Consider the following 15,776-nt stretch of genomic DNA (forward strand, 5'->3'; position numbering starts at 1 on the left):
ATTGTGTTATGCACTCCTAGTAGGGATAATGGTGGAATGGCATAACATAGGGTTATATGAAAAGCTACCCCAGAACTGTTATTACTTGGGGAACGCAAGCAGTTACTAAAACTGATTTGTCAGGAGAGGCGACAGGTTACATCCAGCTTTTTAACTTTGTCAGATTTTACCACTCCCCTGGGCTGCAATAAAATATAAAGGAACATTCCCTTCTCCATTTACTTTGTGTCTGTAAATGTCTGATAGCGGGGGTTCCACTTCTTGCACTCCCACATACCTGGAGTACGGTAGTCCCACGCTGTCCTCTTTGTCCCTGTAAAGAAGAGGGGACGATCCGGCTGAAGTTGCATTCATCTATCTTATGGGATATGGAAGCAGCTAAGCAGCTCCATTGTACCATGAACTGAAATGGAGAGATATGCCGCTATTTCTCCACCTCTTGTGCGCTGAACCCATCAGACACTTCTGATCCTGTGGCTCTGCCATTAATGTCACATCACCCTGCATTTGACCCATGGTGCATACCTTCTCTGCACTCTCCATCAAACTAGGAAGCCCCCGTGAATGCTATGGCTTTGTCAGTCATGTATGACAGCATGAGAAGGTGGATCATACTACTAATACCTGCGCATGTAGTATGCTGAGGTATACATGTGACTGCCTCCTCCCCAGCTGTCCGCCGCTCTTCTGAAATTGTGATTCCATATGACAAATTCTTGTCAAGCGTCACATCAGTATACAGCGCAGGGATGTTTTCCATATAGCAAGGAATCTCATGTGATATCCATATGTCTCTATTAAAAAGGGAGTCTCAGCAGGGGTGTGGGAATCTCAGTCTCTTTTCAGAGATCCAAAAAAAGAATACTCCACTGTGAGCCTCAGTGAAGACCCACCCTGTACATGTACGAGTCTTCCAGGCCGCCCGCGCTGTCCAGCTGGGAAAGCTCAGACGCAGGTCTGATCCTTTGTGTATTCCCTGTATATTACACTCAGATCTGGCCTTTTCCGGGAGTCTTTATTGTGCACTATATCTAGTGCAGCACATGTGATGGAGTATTATGTGCTTCTCACATTGGTTTTTGGGATACTTTCTACACACATGAATTTTGTCTGACCTTTTATATTACTAAAAACAGCAGAATGAATGTCATTTTTTGGCAGCCTACATTTTTCACTGTGGTTTTATTTTTATTTTTGGTGTGGCCTTTTTTTTTTTGTTGCAAATATAGTGTTTGCCCACAAGCATGGCATTTTAACCTGTAGAGAAGGAGGTGTCAAAACGCCTGAAAAAACGCCATGAGCTGCAGAATGCTGTGGTTTTAAGAAGAAGGCAGAAAGAAGAAATTAGCCTAATTAACAAAAATACAAGAAGCAAAAAATTGCCACTTTGGATCCTTTGAATTCACTGATACAAACAGAACCCATAGGATTTGTCTTCGGACTCTATTTGACCTTCTTTCTATTTGTTTCAGTCTTTTTTGCTCTACTAAACGGCTTAGTCTACCAGTCTATTCTGTCAAAACCAAAAAGAAAGCAAGTCACCCAGTGTCCTTTCACTTCAATGGAAGCCGCGCTGCCGTTATGAGCTCTGTCCACTACATCATAGATGGAGCTTGTGTAATTCCAGAGCTGATCAGCAGCGGTGCAGGGACTTAGACTCCCACCATTGAGATGTAGACAAGGAGTAGCCCCATGTGACACGTCTTTCATTAGCAAAAAGTGGTGTTTTATGTTCCTAAATTTCTGTAAGGCCTCATGCACACTGCCGTTAATGGCCTGTGTCCATGCTGCATGCAATACTTTCTTGCGGTGTGGAGGCATGGCCAGTTTCTGGGGTTCTGTTCCGTTCAAGTGGGGTGGGGTTCAGTTCCGTTCACGCATCCATGATACGATGCACAAATGGGCGGTGCCTGTATGTTGCGGACCGGCTGTTTGCGGGCCACGTGCATGAGCCCTAAGGATATGGTTCTCATTAGGAATATAGCGGAATACTTGACCGGTTCAGATATTTGTGCTGTGCGGGTTCCACAGTGTAAGTCTTCAGCTGCTGAGGACGGTCATTAGTGGAACTCACATATAAAGCTGGCCATAAGATTGCTGTCAGCCTAATAAGCCTTCTAGCGTTGTCACTGCTGACGTGTTCTTCAAGAAAGGAGCAGTGGTGAGCACATATCTGATACATCTATAAATATTTCCCAACTTTTCACATATTGTATATTTCTGCTCATGTTTATCCCCTGTAGGGTATAACCAACTGATCAATGGGGTCCGACCCCTGGGACCTCCACATATCCTGAGAACAATAGTCCCGTTCCCTGATCTGACGGAGTGGCAGGTTGGGCATGCACCCTACTGCTCCATTCATACTCTATGGGACTGCCGGAAATGGGCCAGCGCTGTACTCTGCAATCTGATTCTCCATCAGTCCCGTAGGGAATGGAGTGGCAGGGTGCATGCTCGACCTACCACTCCATCAGATCAGTGTGGGTCCCGACGGTTGGACCCTCACAGATCAGTTAGTTATGCCTTTCCTGCGAATAGGGGATAACTTGGAAACTTGGCACATCCCCTTTACCTGACCTGCAGTCACAGCATCCTAGATTCCTGTCTGGCTGTGACAGAGGTAAGTAATACGGACATATAATGCACCTGGAACATGGATGTGTGAATCTGGCCTTATGGTTAGTTTAAAGTGTCCCTGAACGTATAAAAAAAATAAAAAAAATATTAATACATTCTAATGACATATCAAAGGTTTTGATGTGTGTGGGTCTTAGTGTTGAGATTGCTCTGTCCTTGCTGCAGGAGACGGACTCGATAGAAAGTCTGTGGTCCTGTCTCCATTCAGAAAGCGTGCGATATGCGAACGCTTCTTTCTCCTCGTTCTAGTGATCGGTAGACGTCTCGACGGTCAGACGCCCACCAGTCAAAACTTTTCATATGTCTCTGACGTATCAAACATGTGACACTTTAAGATCCTGCTGGCCTGTCCTTAGGAAAGACCATCATTTTATGATGTATACACACTCGGGAACCCCACCGTTTAGCAGACCTTGCCTGGTCCTGCAGCTCAGCCAATTCCAGTAAATGTGAGCTGCAGTACCAGGCTCATCCACACTGTATGAATGTCCCTGTGATGGCACTGCGGTGGCAGCACTGCTCCAGTCAGCACCATCCTTCTTTTGCTGCAGTGCCACATGGTGAGGACCAATGGTCCAGAAACCCCTTTTAAGATGGACCACTGATGGACCATTTGTACAATGCTTTGTTCATACTGATGATCCGAGCATCCATATGCTAAACTGCACTGGCACTTCAGCGACATTTTAAAGCAACATGTAGAGAAATAAATAAAATGCCCTTGTGAAGGCTCAGCTGTATAGATTTAACATGGCTGATCTCCTCCAGGCAATACTGTGCCTCATTTATAGAAGGTAATTGATGTCGATCACTGCGGTCACATTCATTGGATGTGTTTAGCCAGCTTTAGGTTCGGAGCCTGGAAAATAAAGTTTACTGAATGGAGTCGGTAGTGAATATCCACCAGGCCATGAGAACCGAATGCTTTACATTTTTATCAGATTGAGGCGATTAGGTCTTGTTCAGGGTTCCTCTTTTATAGTGTTTCCAGACAGCATCCTCTTTTCGTTGTGTTCTGTCTTATGACCAGCTCTTCCCCCTTTGTTTTGTAGGACTTGCTATGCATGGTGCCAAAGTTCTGCTTTCCCTTTGCCATTGAAAGGTAACGTCATGCACGCGTTTTAACCTCCTACTTTCACTGCATTTATATATCTTTTATATTCCATATAAATTGTAACGCTTTTTTATGATGTGATTCTCTTTTCAATGTCTCTTGCAGGGGGACACAGGCTCAGATGGGACAGCACTTTACCTTTGTGTTAACTGATATAGAGAGTAAGCAGAGGTTTGGATTCTGCCGCTTGACTTCAGGGGGTAAAATTTGCCTATGTATTCTAAGGTCAGTCGTATGTTCATAGACTAACGTTTTTAGTTTTTGTGTGTGTGTTTTTTATACTTTCTCATTCTTTAACTCACCTCTTCATTCCCTAACGACTTTATGTAGCTTAACCGGCCTCCTCTCATGGATTTACTATTTTGCTCCAGTTTTCTTTCACGCTCAGACATCACGTGTTTCCAATTTCCTAGACTTTTTTTCTTTCCTATCCATAGATGAGAGAGCCCCTTCCCCCACCACTTTCTACTGTCTGGACGGGAGGAAAGGTAGTTTCCCTTGCTTTAGATGTGAACCTGCAAAGTGAAGGCCTCCTTACTAACTCAGGGCAGTAACTGCTCACCTGCCCCTTCTTACATAAACCACTTCCCCTCCGTCACTTAACCTCTGACTCCTTCAATTTAAAAATGTCCCCTGCAGTGGCACCCAAGTGGCACAAGAGCCTGGAGCGAGGCCGGGCTGCTAATAGCTAGCAGCCTTGGGAATCTTTTCCAGGGGAAACTGTTTGAATCACCTTCTAATGAGCTATGAAATATAGGAAGGATTGTAGAATGGGACTGCGCCTTATGGGGCCATGAATTTCTTGCTAGGCTCAAATTCAGCAAACCCCTCACTCTGTATATTATAGGCCTCAGACAACACATCAGGTGTCCTCCCAGTTTTGGTCCTCAATGAAAAGTCCTTTTATTCCTGTACAGGGCCAATAATAAAATACATAAATGTCATAAAACTCCTTGTAAATCTATATAAACACGACGTATGCAAGCACATTCCTAGCCATTGATAATCCATGTAGAAGAAGGTTTTTATTATCTCCTAACCTGTATGCCCTGTGCTACCACATATACCATGATCCACAGTCAATGCTACAGTCGCCTACTGATTAAGCGTAAGATGAGGTGTTCTGGTTGAGTGCCTAAAAATTATGTTTAAAGCAGGAAATAGGGTAAAATATAAAAAAAATCACTGATGCCACCCTTCGGTGCTCCCTGCCAGTCCTAGTTTACTTCCCTGAAGCAATGTTGTATCATACATGCATGTGACTGCTGTGTCCAGCCACTGGCCTCAGTGATGCTGCTTGCATCACTGCAAGACCGCTGAGGTCCGTAATTGGCTGCAGCGGTCACATGGATGTGCGTGACAACATCATAGCAGGACAAGAAATCTGAGACCATCAGGGACACCTGAAACTGGGCAGCACTGGGATGGCGTGGAATATAACAGGCGAGTATTGATTAGGCTATACCCCCATTCACACATGTAGGGTAACCTAGATATGTTCTGGTATATGTTTACCCAGAGGAGCTGTATGTGTGATCGCAAACATCTGCAATATCCGTCCCAGACTTTTTCTTCCTAAGGCTCTAATAATAAATCTGGGTTTTGTCCAAGTCAGCGCATGTATGAACACAGCAGTGACTGTTTTGCAAAATCACAGTGGGCCATGCCTAAAGTACCCACCCTAGCCTAGGCACCTGTAACATTCCCTCTGTAGTGAGAACCTGCCTGACACAGACCATCTCTGGGATGATTCTCCATGTATGAAAGGTCTGGGACTGTAAATGTGAAAGCTCCTGGACGTCTCTCCAGTCTCATCGTTGGCCCAGACCAATGCTCTCTGTTTCCTTGGCTCTGCCTGTTCTGATTGACTGCAGCATTTAAGCACAAGCCAACCATAGGATCACCAGGAAATCATTGCGCTTGGAGGATCTTCATTCCGGCAAGGATAAATTTATCATAAATGAAGTACTGCTCCGCCGCCGGTAATTGCTGCATGTACTGCATACTGAGCCACGTGAGCTTGGAGGGCTTCCTTAATTTCTTTTGACAATCCCCCAGCTTCTGTTATGGTCTCATGTGGTCAAGTAGAGACATTTCCCTTTTCTATTTCTTTGTTTCCTTTGTGTATTTACTGGAAGGTGGAGTATAATCTTTTTTTTATCCATTTGCTGATGCTGAAGACCCATTTGGTGTTTTTTTCAGCACATGAAGCTTCCATATTTTTGTAGTGTTGGAATATATTGTGAGCAGCATACATATTTATACACCTGTACATGTAATAAATACTATACGCTTCTATCACAGCCATCGCTGTGACATCTTACTCCATATTAGAGAGCAGAGGCTTTAGCTTGTGTGTAAGGTAGGGCTCCTCACATTGTCGGCACCTCTGTGGAGTAGGGCCAGCCTAGCACGACATTGAAATGCATGACCTCTCCTGCGCTGTGCGGCTCAGTATCCCTATGTAGCAGGCACATAAATCTGCCACCCAGAGGAGGGAGATGCCCCAAGAGGGGACCTGCTATTTTTCATTAGACAGTGGAGAACAATATACATGCAGTAATATGATAAATGACTACGCGCTGCTGTGAGCAGCACCATGTCTTTTCCGCCAAATAAATCAGCAACTGTCTGTGGTACTTGGGCTAGTTGGATGTATGTAAATCTGTGGATGGATGTACCTTCTTCATATACAGTTGTAATACTCTTTTTGTTCCCACAGTTATCTGCCCTGGTTTGAGGTCTACTACAAGCTGTTAAATACTTTGGCTGACTATTTGGTTAAGGAGCAGGTAACAGGTCTTCTACTGTTCTGGTTAATAATTATTGGCAATCACTCAACCAGTTAAATCACCTACAGTATTTTCTGTACTACACCTATTCCTGTGTGTTTGCAAAAGTTGTGGGAGGGGAGTAACGTTTTTGGGTAGATTAAAACAATAAAAAAATATATATCCTTTTTTAAAATGGTATGCTGTGTATGAGGAGCACCATCCAGTCAGTGTTATCATAGGGCGACATTTAGTCCCATTTCCTAATACTGGAGGACTACTACTCCACAATACATCAGTGTCAATTTACACAGTAGCAGAAAAGTGGTAGAAATGTTAAAGAGAACCTGGGTATTCTGCAGGCAGCGTGTTATACAGCAGGAGGAGCTGAGCAGACTGATAGATAGTTTTGTGGCAAAAGATTAAGTAGGACCTTATTCACTCCTCCGTGATAAAATGGCCAATCCATGTTTGGTCCATGTGTCCGTTTTTTTTTTTTAACATTAAAATGAAGAGGTACATGTGGCGAACACGTACAGCACATGTCCGTAAATCACTGACGTATTAATTAGGCCTAAAACTTGTAATTCATTCATTTAAACCTCTGCTTTATGCATCAGAGTAAACTGGGTGGTGGCGCTCAGCGATTGACAGCCTTCCCTGTATGCTTAGTCGTTCAGATTTAGCTGTCAGTCACTGAGTGGCACCGCCCACGACTCCGATGCATAAAAAGAGCAAAGGATTAAATCAATAAATTACAAGTTTTACTGAAACTTTTCCCACAGAATTACATATCAATCTGCTCAGCTTCTTTTGCTCTATAACATTCTGCTTGCTGATTGCACTGCATTTCAGCGATGACAGTTTCCCTTTAAAATGTAATCTGGGTGCGCTGTTTGACTTTAGGGCCACACTCTACTATATGCAGGTTAGCTCTCTTCCAAGAGAAGGACAGCTCTCTGTAGTGCAGCCTAGTGAAGGTAGCTACCCCATAGGGGCAAGAATCCTGAAACAGCGGTTTGCTAATCTCCTTAAAGGAAACCTGTCATCAATTTTATGCTGATCTCACTGAGGGCAGCATAAAGTAATGACCGAAATGCTGATTTCACCTAATGCATTCTGAATGGAAAAGGAACCGCTCAGAATGCACCAGTTTGCCTCCGATCAGTCTCCATTCTGCTCTGGTGGCGGACACCAAAACCCTGCCTGCAGCGTTTTGCTGTCCGCCTGACGAAGCGGAGCCAAACGGATCTGTCCTGGCACACAATGTAAGTCAATGGGGACGGATCCGTTTTCTCTGACACAATAGAAAACGTATCTGTCCCCCATTGACTTTCAGTGGTGTTCAAGACAGATCAGTCATGGTTATAGAAGACCTAATACAACCGGATCTGTTCATGACGGATGCATGCGGTTGTATTATTGTAACTGAAACGTTTTTGCAGATCCATGACGATTCCTGGTTATTCCTAATCTCCTGCTCTCCCGCCCATCTGCTGATGATTGGCAGTTCTCTCCTAGAGACAAAGGGAGAAAACTAGGTAGAAGCCGTCAGTCATCAGCAGGTGGGCAGGAGAGCAGGAATTCATGAATAACCAGGACTCTTCTCAGGTGGCCGGACTCTTTTCCAGGTCCAGTCTGCAATGATTGTCATGTTGGTTCTCGGCAACCAATTACTTTTAACTTATAAATGACAAACCGCTGAAATCAACTCACCTGTCTGTACTTTATTCTGCCGTTAGTATTAGCAACATAAAGTTTATGACTGGTTCCCTTTTAAGTCATGTTTGAAGAGTCAGACGTTGACTATAGGGTAGCTACCTCCGTCGGGGGGCACTACAGGGACAGATTTCTTTCTCTTGGAAGTGAGCTAATTTCCGCATTCCTGCTTTCCCGTTCAGCATTGCCTGGCCTGTAAGACTCTTGTGCTCTTCACCTGGAGAAAGTAGCCCTTGAAACGTGGTCTTTTGCTAAGAGGTTTTTTTTCTTTTTTTTTATTTTGTTCTCAGGAAAATGATTTGAATGACATCTTAAAGACTCTGTACAATCATCCTGTTCCTGAAGCGCACACTCCTGTTAGTCTGAACTTGGTAAGCTGATGTTAAAGATCAATGTTAAGCAAACTTTTGCCATTAGCGGGTAGGCCTTGATATACCTTATAGGAAAGAGTACTTGCCCTTGATGCATCAGAATGCTGCCATGTAGTTCAGCCTTACAGTGCCATGGGCGTTATGTATCCCGTACAGTGCACCCGTAATCAGTGAAGCCTGGCCTATGATGTTTGGCAGCATGCCAAAAAATTGCCACCATTGCCAAGAAATAACCATCAAGGGGCTCCCTCTCTAAAATGAAACAAGATGCAGGCCTGTACAGGGCTCGATGGTTCAGGCTGGTTGACATGGGGATAGGTTACTCTAGTCCTAGACAAGGCCAGCACCCATGTATCCCACATACTCACCAGTCAACAAGGAGCCTGTAGAGAGCTGGCATGGGCATCTCTGCTGTGGAGAATAGCTGTATATGTAGCTTTTGCCTGGAATATCACTTTAAACAAATCAGGAATCTATTTCTGTACTTTGCAGGAAACAGAAGTCATGACTGAAAATAGTCTGTGTGATTTGTATGGGTAGTTGCCAGCAGTGGTAGAGGTAACCATCACTAGTGCAATGTATACCCTGCTAGACTAGTTATCTTACCAATGTTAGGCTACAATAGTATTCAGTGTCCTTTTATGTGATAGTACTGTTTAGTGTTAGGCATCTGTGTTGGTCCCATGTTCATATGTGCCTGCATTACTGAGAAAAATGTAGTTGTAATATATGCAAATGAGCCTCTAAGAGTAATGGCGGTTCTGCCGTTACCCCTGGTGCTTTGCTCTCTCTGCAACTGCTGCGCCCCTCATTACAGTGTAAACGTGAGCACTCACGCCTGGCCCTGTCAATCAGCAGAGGGCGCTGCAGTTGCAGAGAGAGCAGAGCCTCCAGGTGTAACGGCAAGGCCCTCGTTGCTCTTATTGGGGGACGGCATGCCAGATCCGTACTAACGTTTGCACAGGTGTGCTGCCCGAAGTCCATCTCGGCCCCATTCACTATAATGAGGACAGGCTGGAGATGCGGCCGAAGCACGGCAAGCATGCCAAGAGGTGGCCGGACAAATTTTTAGTACGAGTCTGGCAGGCTGTTTCCCTGCCAGAACACCTTGCCGGACATGCCTAACGCGAGTGTGAAAGAAGCCTTATTCAGTTACTTGCGGCTATCAAGATCACTGTTTGCTGTCATTTAATGCAATATTCATGGTTTACTCCAAGCCTATAAAACCTGTCCTTGGCTTTTGGTTGTCACACAGAGTCGCGGTGCAGTTATTAGAGCTGTGTGATGTAAAAAGCCGAGTCCCTGTGTGGCCTTCACCTGACCAGACTAGATTTTTATATTCTGGAAGTAAAAAATAAAGGTTCCTATTGAATGACAGCAAGCCTGGATTTTGAAAACCGTGAAGTAATACAGGAAGTATGTCATTATACAATGTGTAACCTTTACTTGATGAATTCACGTGTAAGGCATCCTTCACACCTGTGTTAGGAGAATCCTGGACAGATTAATGCTGCATGCTGCTCTGTTTTGTCCAGAAAAAACGCCGGGCCCCGTGACAGAAAAGCGACGGACATCATAGGTCTGTGGGGTCTGTTGGATTGCGTTCACGTCCTTTATGCTAGGGATCCAGCTCGTTTTCATTGTTCTGCTCTTAAAGCACAACAACGGAAATGCAGCCTGAATGTGAACGAAGCCTAACCTGCCCTCCGCATACAGACGTGGACAAAATTGTTGGTACCCTTTGGTCAATGAAAGAAAAAGTCACAATGGTCACAGAAATAACTTTAATCTGACAAAAGTAATAATAAATTAAAATTCTATAAATGTTAACCAATGAAAGTCAGACATTGTTTTTCAACCATGCTTCAACAGAATTATGTAAAAAAATAAACTCATGAAACAGGCATGGACAAAAATGATGGTACCCCTAGAAAACACAGAACATAATGTGACCAAAGGGACATGTTAATTCAAGGTGTGTCCACTAATTAGCATCACAGGTGTCTACAACCTTGTAATCAGCCATTGGGCCTATATATATGGCTCCAGGTAATCACTGTGTTGTTTGGTGATATGGTGTGTACCACACTCGACATGGACCAGAGGAAGCAAAGGAAAGAGCTGTCTCAAGAGATCAGAAAGAAAATTATAGACAAGCATGTTAAAGGTAAAGGCTATAAGACCATCTCCAAGCAACTAGATGTTCCTGTGAGTACAGTTGCACATATTATTCATAAGTTTAAGATCCATGGGACTGTAGCCAACCTCCCTGGACGTGGCCGCAGGAGGAAAATTGATGACAAATCTAAGAGACGGATAATCCGAATGGTAACAAAAGAGCCTAGAAAGACTTCTAAAGAGATTCAAGGTGAACTTCATGCTCAAGGAACATCAGTGTCAGATCGCACCATCCGTCGTTGTTTGAGCCAAAGTGGACTACATGGGAGACGACCAAGGAGGACACCATTGTTGAAAACGAATCATAAAAAAGCAAGACTGGAATATGCCAAACTACATGTTGACAAGCCACAAAGCTTCTGGGAGAATGTCCTGTGGACAGATGAGACAAAAATCGAAGTTTTTGCCAAGGCACATCAGCTGTATGTTCACAGACGAAAAAATGAAGCATATCAAGAAAAGAACACTGTCCCTACTGTGAAACATGGAGGAGGCTCTGTTATGTTCTGGGGCTGCTTTGCTGCGTCTGGCACAGGGTGTCTTGAATCTGTGCAGGGTACAATGAAATCTCAAGACTATCAAGGAATTCTAGAGAGAAATGTACTAGCCAGTGTCAGAAAGCTTGGTCTCAGTCGCAGGTCATGGGTCTTGCAACAGGACAATGACCCAAAACACACCGCTAAAAACACCCAAGAATGGCTAAGAGGAAAAAATTGGACTATTCTAAAGTGGCCTTCTATGAGCCCTGACCTCAATCCTATTGAGCATCTTTGGAAGGAGCTGAAACATGCAGTCTGGAAAAGGCACCCTTCAAACCGGACACAACTGGAGCAGTTTGCTCATGAGGAGTGGGCCAAAATACCTGCTGAGAGGTGCAGATGTCTCATTGACAGTTACAGGAAGCGTTTGATTGCAGTGATTGCCTCAAAAGGTTGCGCAACAAAATATTAAGTTAGGGGTACCATCATTTTTGTCCATGCCTGTTTCATGAGTTTATTTTTTTACATAATTCTGTTGAAGCATGGTTGAAAAACAATGTCTGACTTTCATTGGTTAACATTTATAGAATTTTAATTTATTATTACTTTTGTCAGATTAAAGTTATTTCTGTGACCATTGTGACTTTTTCTTTCATTGACCAAAGGGTACCAACAATTTTGTCCACGTCTGTATATACCTCTATAGAAATACTGTATAGATCTTACATCTAGAGAATTGCTAATGGAAACAATTTCTTATTTAAGAACCCACTACAGTTTATATCACATGAACCTCTTTTAAAAAGCCCTCTTACTCCTGAGCTGGTAAGTCACAGGTCAGGGTGAGTTTCTCCAATCCTGAAACTTCTTGTAGTGATCAATCTATCCCTTTCCTGCAAGCATTCCTCGCATTTCCCTTCACTAAGCCAACCATGGTGTAGTATATTACTTTTCAGGAATAATCCACTAATTATGGAATGATTATTAGCTGTCTCTGTTTAGAATAAATTTAATTTTTTTTCCAATAAATGAATGAATAAATGATTTTTCCTGATTCTATAATTCTGCTGTTTTCCGTTATCTTCATATCTTTTACAGGAAGCACTGGCATTAAAGGGGGGTTCCGGTACCTAAATATTGATGGCCTATCCTCAGGGTATGACATCAATATCAGTTGGTGGGGGGTCAACACTTCCCACCCCCACTGATGAGATGTTTGAGGCAGCCACCGGCTCCAGAAGCTATGCCGTGGTTTGAGGTAGAAGAACAAACTTCTGTGTAGAGGCGATGTGGGGTTACCCCAGTACGCTGGCACTGAAAACTACACAATGGAGGGAGCCTTCTGTACACCTTATAGGTCCCAGTGCTGGCGACTGCCCTAAACAGGTGATCAGTGGGGGTGCGTCTGGTTGGACCCCCATCAGTCTGGCATTGATGGCCTGTCCTGAGAATAGGATCATCGACTAGAAAACACCTTTATAAAATGTGTGCATTCATACTGTTACATTAAAACACACACACAAAAAAAAAGGGGGCGGTTATTTCCCAGAGAATATATCATATGAGTTAAGGCCGTGTGTCGGCCACATCTCCTCATATCTTTATTTAACCTTACTAACTATGTAAGTTGACTAATCTCAATAAATGGTATAACATAGAAAAATAAACGTTGCTTACCTGTTAAACCCAGTTCCGCTGATCCTTCAGTGATGATGTCACGTACAGTACAGACTAAAAGTTTGGACACACCTTCTCGTTCAAAGAGTTTTTTTTATTTTCATGACTATGAAAATTGTAGATTCACACTGAAGGCATCAAAACTATGAATTAACACATGTGGATTTATATACATAACAAAAAAGTGTGAAAGAACTGAAAATATGTCATATTCTAGGTTCTTCAAAGTAGCCACCTTTTGCTTTGATTACTGCTTTGCACACTCTTGGCATTCTTTTGATCAGCTTCAAGAGGTAGTCACCTGAAATGGTTTTCACTTCACAGGTGTGCCCTGTCAGGTTTAATTAGTGGGATTTCTTGCCTTATAAATGGGGTTGGGACCATCAGTTGCGTTGTGGAGAAGTCAGGTGGATACACAGCTGATAGTCCTACTGAATAGACTGTTAGAATTTGTATTATGGCAAGAAAAAAGCAGCTAAGTAAAGAAAAACGAGTGGCCATCATTACTTTAAGAAATGAAGATCAGTCAGTCCGAAAAATTGGGAAAACTTTGAAAGTGTCCCTAAGTGCAGTCACAAAAACCATCAAGCGCTACAAAGAAACTGGCTCACATGCGGACCGCCCCAGGAAAGGAAGACCAAGAGTCACCTCTGTTGCGGAGGATAAGTTCATCCGAGTCACCAGCCTCAGACATCGCAGGTTAACAGCAGCTCAGATTAGAGACCAGGTCAATGCCACACAGAGTTCTAGCAGCAGACACATCTCTAGAACAACTGTTAAGAGGAGACTGTGTGAATCAGGCCTTCATGGTAGAATATCTGCTAGGAAACCACTGCTAAGGACAGGCAACAAGCAGAAGAGACTTGTTTGGGCTAAAGAACACAAGGAATGGACATTAGACCAGTGGAAATCTGTGCTTTGGTCTGATGAGTCCAAATTTGAGATCTTTGGTTCCAAACACCGTGTCTTTGTACGACGCAGAAAAGGTGAACGGATGGACTCTACATGCCTGGTTCCCACCGTGAAGCATGGAGGAGGAGGTGTGGTGGTGTGAGGGTGCCTTTCTGGTGACACTGTTGGGGATTTAGTCAAAATTGAAGGCATACTGAACCAGCATGGCTACCACAGCATCTTGCTTGCTTGCATGCTATTCCATCCGGTTTGCGTTTAGTTGGACCATCATTTATTTTTCAACAGGACAATGACCCCAAACACCCCTCCAGGCTGTGTAAGGGCTATTTGACCATGAAGGAGAGTGATGGGGTTCTGCGCCAGATGACCTGGCCTCCACAGTCACCGAACCTGAACTCAATCGAGATGGTTTGGGGTGAGCTGGACCGCAGAGTGAAGGCAAAAAGGCCAACAAGTGCTAAGCATCTCTGGGAACTCCTTCAAGACTGTTGGAAGACCATTTCAGGTGACTACCTCTTGAAGCTCATCAAGAGAATGCCAAGAGTGTGCAAAGCAGTAATCAAAGCAAAAGGTGGCTACTTTGAAGAACCTAGAATATGACATATTTTCAGTTGTTTCACACTTTTTTGTTATGTATATAATACCACATGTGTTAATTCATAGTTTTGATGCCTTCAGTGTGAATCTACAATTTTCATAGTCATGAAAATAAAGAAAACTCTTTGAATGAGAAGGTGTGTCCAAACTTTTGGTATGTTATTCATGTGACCGCTGCAATCCCTGGCCTCAGCAGACACAAGCCATACTTCTAAGTTCCCCATTACAGGGGTTGTCTCACTTCAGCAAATAGCATTTATCATGTAGACAAAGTTAACACAAGGCACTTACTAATGTATTATTATTATCCATATTGCTTCCTTTGCTGGCTGGATTCATTTTTCATCACATAATACACTGCTTGTTTTCATGGTTACGACCACCCTGCAGTCCAGCAGTAGTGGCCGTGCTTGTACGCTATAGAAAAAAGCACCAGCCTATGTAAGCTCACACGGTCCTGGCCACCAGACAGGCCGGCACTTTTTCCTATAGTGTGCAAGCACGACCACCACTGATGGATTGCAGGGTGGTTGTAACCATGGAAACAAGACGTTTATAATGTGATGGAAAAATGAATCCAGCCAGCAAAGGAAGCAATATGGACAATCGCAATACATTAGTAAGTGCCTTGTATTAACTTTCTCTACATTATAAATGCCACTTGCTGAAGTGATGCAACCCTTTTAAGGTTTTTCCTTTATTTTCTGCAGTGGTCATGTGCTCTTCGAGGAGCAACAATAGTCACCATGTGAAATGTGAGCCTTTGAGATCTGTTCACATGGTGCAGTGCTGCATGGCGGCTGGTGGTGCTGTGCTTTTTGCTTGTGTTTTGGAGTGGCCCAGGGCCAGGGGGGCTTAGCTTGACAGGAGGGGTGGTGTTGGGCTGTCTTGCAGTGGTGGTGGTCACCTTGTTGGACTGCACCTAAATAGTGTAGGGTCCCACCCAAAAGAGGCCACCATGATGTGGGTAGTTGGTATATGCATTGTACCCTGTGCTGATGGTTATGCTTCACAGCAATGGATCCATGTCCGTTTCCTCTACAGTTCAGACTTTTTTTATTTTTTTACCTTTTTCTGGCTGGACACTGTAGGATAGTAGGTGGAACTTGAAGGACTTGTCTGTTTCAACCATAATAGCTATGTTAGACTTTCTGGGGTTCTGTTCTGTTTTGTAAAAAATGGAGTACAGCTTAAGGGAGAAAAGTGACATTCCCTGAGGAAGTTTTAGTGATTTATTTTTTTATTTTTTTGTCTCTTGATCTGAGTCCTGGTCCCATTTTTTTTTTAAATATTAAGAAGGGATGGAATTCCTGAACAT

The 15,776-nt window shown here is 43.6% G+C and overlaps 1 protein-coding gene across 7 annotated transcripts in view; it reads left to right on the forward strand.

Moving 5' to 3' along the window:
- Positions 1 to 15,776, forward strand: part of DENND1B (DENN domain containing 1B) — a 200,956-nt gene that overhangs the window by 66,271 nt on the left and 118,909 nt on the right. For 5 of the 7 annotated variants that reach the window (XM_044302466.1, XM_044302464.1, XM_044302467.1 and 2 more), the window contains exons 4-8: positions 3,693 to 3,742; positions 3,860 to 3,979; positions 6,477 to 6,546; positions 8,535 to 8,615; positions 12,038 to 12,097. In XM_044302466.1, coding sequence (XP_044158401.1) covers positions 3,693 to 3,742; positions 3,860 to 3,979; positions 6,477 to 6,546; positions 8,535 to 8,615; positions 12,038 to 12,097 — 381 coding nt within the window. The remainder of the gene's footprint in view (positions 1 to 3,692; positions 3,743 to 3,859; positions 3,980 to 6,476; positions 6,547 to 8,534; positions 8,616 to 12,037; positions 12,098 to 15,776) is intronic. The other 2 variants (XM_044302465.1, XM_044302468.1) reach the window with 1 other exon arrangement.

The sequence above is a fragment of the Bufo gargarizans genome, chromosome 7 (assembly GCF_014858855.1).
Source record: "Bufo gargarizans isolate SCDJY-AF-19 chromosome 7, ASM1485885v1, whole genome shotgun sequence".
In the NCBI taxonomy this organism is placed as follows: domain Eukaryota; kingdom Metazoa; phylum Chordata; class Amphibia; order Anura; family Bufonidae; genus Bufo; species Bufo gargarizans.